Below are 7550 nucleotides of genomic sequence, written 5' to 3'. Positions count from 1 at the left end.
GAAGTCCACCATACATGGCTAACCAAAGAAAGGTTTTAAGCTTTTGAGGGGCTTTCATTTGCCATATCTAGTGCTAATCAACTTCATTTTCATCTTGTTTAGTAAGAGCATTGTAGGCTGCAAATGTAGAGAAGTTATCATTTGTGGTTCTTTGCCAAGTTGGAGTGTCCATGAAAGTCACAAATCTTGATCTGTAGATACTAAGGATGTTATCATTGTCCTGTAGTGAGATGAGGTGCTGGATTGTGGTCAGATCCCAATTCCCTTCTTCATCAAGAATAGAACTAAATATCGTGTTATAGTCAATATTAGAGCTTTGATTAGTGTTACACAAAGGTTGAGTGCCACACCACTAATCAGTCCAGAGTGCAATGTTCTTCTCATTCCCTACATTCCATTTGATATTAGCCTCTAAGACCTCCTTGTTTTTAATTATACTCTTCCAAGTATGAGATGCATTCCTCTTTATGGGCCAGTTGGAAATGGAATGATGTTGAAGATATTTAGATTTGAGGACATTACACCAAAGGTTCTCAGCATTGCTAGCAATTTTCCAACCTAGTTTAGAAATTAAAGCAGAGTTTTGCTCTCTAGTTTTCCTGATGCCCAACCCACCTTGTTTCTTACTTTTGCAAACTTGATTCCAATTCATAAGATGGACTTTTCTGGCAGTGTCAGTACTGCCCCAAGTGAAGTTCCTGTTTAAATTATCTATTTTGTCACAAATATTTCTAGGAATTTCCATAGTTTGCATAAGATGGTTAGGGATAACTAAAGTAACTGATTTCACAAGAGTAATTCTGCTAGATAGAGAAAGATTTATAGCTTTCCAACCAGACAACCTGTTAGTAAGTTTAGCAATGATGTCTTTAACATGGTTTCTGTTAAGTCTACTATGAAGATGAGGGGTACCTAGATATTTGCCAAGATCATTAGTAAGAAGTATACCACATTGGTAGCTAGGGGGAAGGGCCTCACTCCTGGGAAAGTTAGGGGAAACAAACAGTTTTGACTTGTGAAGATTAATTTTTTGTCCAGAAATATCACAAAATTCAGTCAAAACTTCCATGATGCAATCACAGTTTATTCTGTTAGCTTTAGCAAATAATATAAGGTCATCAGCAAAAAAGAGATGAGAGATAGGGGTGCTATGGTTGGCAGCCTTAAGACCTTTCCAAACTCCATTCTAGGTTTTGAGTCTAATCATGTTAGAAAGGTTCTCCATGCAAAGCACAAACAAGTAAGGGGATAAGGGGTCCCCTTGTCTAAGACCCCTTCCAATATTAATGCTAGGAAGACGCTCACCATTCCAAAGGCTAGAAGAATTAACAGAAATAACACAATTCATGATGAGATTAATCCAATCAGGGTTCAAGTTAAATTCCTTAAGTGTGTGGTGAATAAAATTCCAGGATATACGATCATTGGCTTTCTCAAGGTCAATCTTAAGCACCATACCACCAGATTTGCCCTTCTTATTCCTGAGGGTGTGAATAATTTCTTGAGTTATGATAATATTGTCAGTGGTAGTTCTACCAGGGATGAAGCTACTCTGGTTGGGGCTAATGAGATCAGGAAGCAAAGGTCTAATTCTGTTGACAATGAGTTTGGTGATAGTCTTGTAAGTCACATTGCACAGACTTATGGGCCTAAATTGCTTAATGTTTTCAGGATTGTCTAGTTTTGGAATCAGAACAATTAGAGTTTCATTGATCTCTTTGGGAATGGTATTGGTAGAAAAATAATGTTTGACAAAATAACACATAGAGGGGCCCACTATGCTCTAATTTTGGTGATAAAAAATAGCTTGTAAGCTATCAGACCCGGGCGCTTTGAAGGCTTTTATGCTTTTAATGGCTAGCCAAATCTCATGATTGGAAATGGGAGCTTGCAGGCTCTTATTGTCCTCTCTAGTAAACCAGGTGTTATTGATATTCCCCCAATTATCCAAAATAATACTCCCCCCTGGGTTAAATCACTCCCTAAAATGATGAAGGATATGATTTTTGATTTCATCAAAATTAACAAGCCAGTTACCAGTATCATTCATAAGTAAATTGATTTTCAATTTCTTGCGTTTATTAAGGGTGGATATGTAGAAAAAATTGGTATTTTGATCACCCAAGGTGATCCACTTGACTCTAGGTTTTTGAAACCAGATAAGTTCTTCCTAAAAAATGGTGGAATTATATTGTTTGATGAGATCTTGTTCAAGCAGGAAAAGATTATGGGAATAATTATGGGTTTGGAATTTTTGGATGCATTATATACGAGCTAAGAGAGATCTTTTCCTTCTGTAGACATTACCAAAGACTTCCTTATTCCAAGTTTGCACATTATTGGTAAACTCTTTGATAGCTTCCATAAGATTAGAGTTCATGTTAGCCCAAGAATTCAAGACAACATCAGAAAAATTCGGGTGACAAAGCCATGAAGCTTCGAATCTAAAAGGCCTGTTTTTAGGATTAGAGGAGTGCATACCTTGGGTAAGTACAACCAGTGGAGAGTGGTCTGAGTAGGTGCGGGGTAGAGTCCTCACAGTGCCTTCTGGAAAAAGGGCTCTCCATTTGTCATTGCTTATGGCTCTGTCCAGCCGCTCCATGGTGTTAGCCAAGCTTTTTCTATTGTTTGTCCAGGTGAGTCTGGGGTCGATACTCCCGAGGTCAATGAGGTTGCAATTGTTGATTCTCTTTATGAATTTTTGAGCTCTGCTATGGTTGTAAGTTTGAGAATAGCTTATTCTTTCATTTTGGTTGGTGAAGTTGTTAAAGTCCCCTACAACTAGCCAAGGTTTCTCCATGGTTTTAGCAGTCTCTTCAAGGTTGACCCATAGTTCCTCCCTTTGAGATGAGTTTGGGCTAGCATATACAGCTGATAGGATCCATTCCTCATAGTCCTCCTTATGTATGGTAGCTTGGATAACTTGATTCGTAGCATGAGATGCTCTGATGTTGACTTGGTCAGTGTCTCATAGTAGCCAAATTCCTCATGCTCTTCCTATTGGGTCCACTATGGTTGCAACAGTGAACCCCAAGTTATTGAAGAAATTGCCCATAGCACTGTAAGGGATTTTAGTTTCCATGAGTATTAGTATAGTTGGTTTGTGAGTGCTGAGAAGCTCCCTCATGTTGCGTTTAAAGGCATTGTTGCCTGTCCCTCGGCAGTTTCAAAACATCATATTGAGAGAATTCATAACAGGGTAATCATGGAGGAGGTCAGTAGCCAAACTTGTAAGGATGCTTCTAATCCTTCTATGATCTTGGTCCCTTGATCTCATTGATGCCATCTGAACTAAGTGAGTTGATGGCTCCACTCTGGATGACCAGTTTGGCTCTATTCTCAACCGTAGTTGTTCGATCCACCATACCGTAGTGATGAGGTGAATTGCTTCTCTCCCTTGATCTAACATTAGGCTCAGAGGGTGATTCTTCATCCTATGTATTAAGACCTCCGGCCGTGGGATTTCTTCGGTCTCTATGATGGATTCCTGGATCAGGCAGTTTTCTGTGTTTGGGAGTTGAGAGTACATCTCTGCTTCTAGGTAAGAGATCTGATGAAGGTGGGTGAGATGTTTGGTTTGAAGGTACTTCCCCAGATGATTCAGCCATTAATATTTTTGGGGTTTCAATTTCTTTTCCCAAAGGACTGAGGTTGGCAGTCAGCTGAACACTAGGTTGTTGACTACGGGTTGCCTGGGACAGAGAGTCCTTGTCTTTAGTTTTATTAGCTTTAGGTGGAGACTGTTCTGGTTGGCTATGGATTTGTTTTTGATTCATGTCAGATTGTTGTGGGTTGAGAGCTTGTGGATTAGCTGTTTTGGTCTTGCTTGACCCAACTTGGGTTTGAAAGTGAGGATTGCATGCTTCTTTATCTAGGCCCAATCTTGTAGTTTTCTTCCCTCTACCGTGGGCCTCTTATTGTTGGACTCCTTTACCTAATTTTGTGAACCTGTTTGTGTTTGGGCTTGACCCAGATGGTTGGGCCTTTCTATGAATCGTGACCTCCCAAGATCTCTTAGTGACCATCATCCAAGGTCCATATGTATCATTTTCTCTGTTCGTATGTTGCAGGTTGCCGTTGGTACCAGAGGTAGTCGTTGTAGTTTGATCCATATTCCCTGTAACGGCTAGTTAACGTTCCTCTGTCGGCGGCCTACTTCGGTGGGCCTCTTGTGGTTTGTGATTCGCCGCTTGATATTTGCACAGTTCTTTGCGATGATCGACCCTTCCACTGTAAAAACAGAATGAGTGGATGGATTCATATTCTATATTGTAACTTTTCTTACCTAATATGAATCTGGGACATAATGGTTTGCTCAAATCCACTTCAATGCACACCCAAGCAAAGCGACCTCTGGTAGCCATGGTTATGGTCATATCAATTTTTAAGGGTTTACCAATCTGTCTGGCTATTGCATAGAGCATCTTCTCTTGAAAATATTCTATCGGAAGCTCCGGAAACCTAACCCACACAGCGGTAGAGGTTTCAAAGGCTTCCGACGCCTTAAAGTCAGGCTGCCATTTGCGCACTGTTAGGTAGTGGTCCATAATGACGCACGGTCTTCCTGGATAAACTTTAGCACAGTCATCCTTGGATGAGAATTTGAATAAGAAATCATTGTTGCCTAGATCTATGGCATTGAATTCATCTTGTAGGCCCCATAATATTTTAACTCTTGTATAGAGCAGTTTGTATCCGATGCTTTTACCCAGAAGTCGAACTATTAGAGTATTAGTCCAAGGTTTTCGAATCTACTCCAGCAATTTCTTAGGAATTTGTACCTGTGAGATACCCTGGTGGGTCTAGGGAAGATTTCCTTCATGGATGTAGGTGTCTCCCTCATCATCTTCCTTATCTATCGAAATTTGATCCATAGTCTCATCAAAGTAGAAATCATTATTTTTGGGGGCTGCTAGAGCTTCCTTGAACGATTTTAACTTCTGGCCCTCCGTTATCAGAGGATGCTTTGCAGTGGCTTGCGATTCATGCTCGGTTAATTGGTGAGAGGACAAGCTAGGGATTTCAGCAATATCCATGCTTGCTTCACCTGTATCTTCTTGGCTTTTGATCTTTTTAATGCTTCTGATCAAATGATCTTCTTCCTCTTGGGATTTCGTAACTGAGTCTGTGTTGCAATTCGTTGGGTCACTCATTCTAGAGAGAGAGAGAGAGTAAGTACTGGTTTTTAGTTTCTTCATACCTTTATACTTTATATTTTTTGATATTTTATTTTGGGTAAATTATAAATACACTAAATTACTCATTGTGATTTGAAAAATTACAAATATCTCTTTATTAGAATTTTTTATTTATCAGAATTAATTAAAAAAATAAAATTTTTAATTGTTCACTTATGCAATAATAAAATTATTTGAATTATTAATTGAAATAAAATTTTAACATTATTAAAAACTATTAATTAACTTCATGATTTATTAATAAAAGAGCCTATTTGTTTTGAAATTAGAAACCTTATGAGGCATAATATAATTTCTAAAATCACGGGAATAATTTATAATTTAAGTAAAATCTCAGAAGTATGTTTGTAATTTACCCTTTTATTTTTTATGCTCTATTCTACTTTTATATTGACAAACTAAGTCGGTCATTTCATAATTCTAATAATTTATATGTGTTATGTAAAAAAATTAATTTTATCAGATATCACTAGATATCAATAAATTACATTTTATTTTTTAAAATAAATAGTAATTATAAGTTTAAACTTAAACCTTTTTATAAAACAAAAAATTTGTTTATATATTCATCGATGTCAAATGAAGTTAATTTTTTACGCAGGCAGTTTTTATTGTGTGATTTTAATATAAACTGTTTAAATTATCACTGTGAACCTAAAATAGAACTCAAAAAATGAAATATACAAAAATATAAAAAATAAGAGTATGGACGGAAGCGATACTTAGGTGTTTAGCCCATCCATAACCCTATAAATTTTTTACTTTTCTTTAATTTCTCCAAATCCTAAACCTCGATGTTTAAAATGCAATAATGTAATATTGAGGGTTGTCCTAAATGTTTTTTTTTTTATTTTTAGTTTTATCGGAGGAAAATATAAAGAAACAAACCAAGAGACCAAAAAAATCAATAAGAAACTAAATATGTGCCAAACAAGTCACAAGCCCAAGCGTCGGTTTAGACGAATCAGGATCACTCATTGAGTTTCCTCTTTGACTTCATACTTGTTAGGTTATTAGGCTTACTTTTAGGCCCAATTTCGATAATACGAACCGTTCACATTTTAAGATTTGTTGATTATATCATACCTGTAAAAAATCAAGTTGATCGGATATCAGAAAGCATGTGTTCGGAAAACTGTTTATTAAATTTAAAAAAAAAATAGTTTTTAGTTTGATGATCCGAACACATGCTTTATAATATCCGATCAACTTGATTTTTAACAGGTATAATATACTCAACAAATCTTAAAATGTGAACAGTTCGAATTATTGAAATTGAACTTAGGAAAAAGATTGGTGCCTCGACAAAGTGAGGCGCGAATGCCTCGACGCGTGTGATTCACGCTCCCTCTCTTCTACTTTACGGTATTCAACCCCACAAACCCATTAACAAGCCTCAAACCCGAAAATGAAGCTTCCATCTCTCTCTATTGAAACCCATAAACTGATTCGGCCCTGAATTTAGCCAACCCATCAGCCGGCGGTGGAGGTCTGTAGGCGTTTTTCGACGACGAAACTTTGTTTACCCAAGTCGTAGATACCCAAATCTTCTCCGTTCCTAAGCCCTAGATCCCCAAATCTCCTCCATTGACAAGCAAGAAAAGGTCAGATTTTTTGATTTTTGATTTTTATTAATCCTTTTCGAGCGACGTAGTTGTGTGATTTTTCAAAAAAATTTGCATTTTTAAATCCTCCCATTATTTTGGTAGGATTTTCTTGCTCAGAACATACTTATCGAACATATTTTTAAATCCTCCCTACCAAAATAATATATGTTCCTCCCATTATTGAAAATCCTCCCGTTATCGATGAATTTTCGATAACCGTATTATATGTTCTGATCAAGCCGTAGATACCCAAATTTTATTCATTGTGAATTTTGGTACATGAATTTTCTTGCTCTGTTTTCTTCCAAGCTTAACAGTAGAGTTCTTGGTACATGAATTTTGGTACATGAATTTTCTTGCTCTGTTTTCTTCCAAGTTTTGTTTCATTGTGAATTTTGGTACATGGATTTTCTTTCCATGCCCATTACTTCTTGTTTTGGACTTGTTAATAGTGGAGTTGTGTAACAACCCTCATACTGTTTACCGACTTATGACTGATTGATTACCGATAACCATCGATTACCGTTAAACTGAATTGATTATGACTGATAATTGAACTGATTAAAGTACTGAACTGACTGACTGAAATTGGAAACCGAATTGATTGAGTATATGTTAGTTAGATTGCATTCTATCTGTTTGACTGTATGATTATCTGTTCATGCTTATATGTTTAAACTGCTAATTGAAGGCCATATCGGCGGCCGAATTAGAAACCGATTGATGTTCCACGATCCTCAGAATT

General features: G+C 37.0%; 1 protein-coding gene across 1 annotated transcript; it reads right to left on the bottom strand.

Annotated features, from left to right (window-relative positions):
- Positions 1–352: 352 nt before the first annotated feature.
- On the bottom strand, positions 353–2800 carry LOC145812818 (uncharacterized). Its single transcript, XM_082908044.1, has 3 exons — positions 2308–2800; positions 1306–1677; positions 353–912 (listed from the first exon to the last, which is right to left on the bottom strand). Exons 1-3 carry the CDS (start codon positions 2798–2800, stop codon positions 353–355), a joined length of 1425 nt encoding a protein of 474 aa, XP_082764170.1.
- Positions 2801–7550: the final 4750 nt, after the last annotated feature.

The sequence above is a fragment of the Camellia sinensis genome, chromosome 15 (assembly GCF_055761805.1).
Source record: "Camellia sinensis isolate YWXY chromosome 15, ASM5576180v1, whole genome shotgun sequence".
NCBI lineage: Eukaryota > Viridiplantae > Streptophyta > Magnoliopsida > Ericales > Theaceae > Camellia > Camellia sinensis.
Note: the sequence above shows the minus strand (reverse complement) of the source record. Positions and strands in the feature narration are given on the sequence as shown.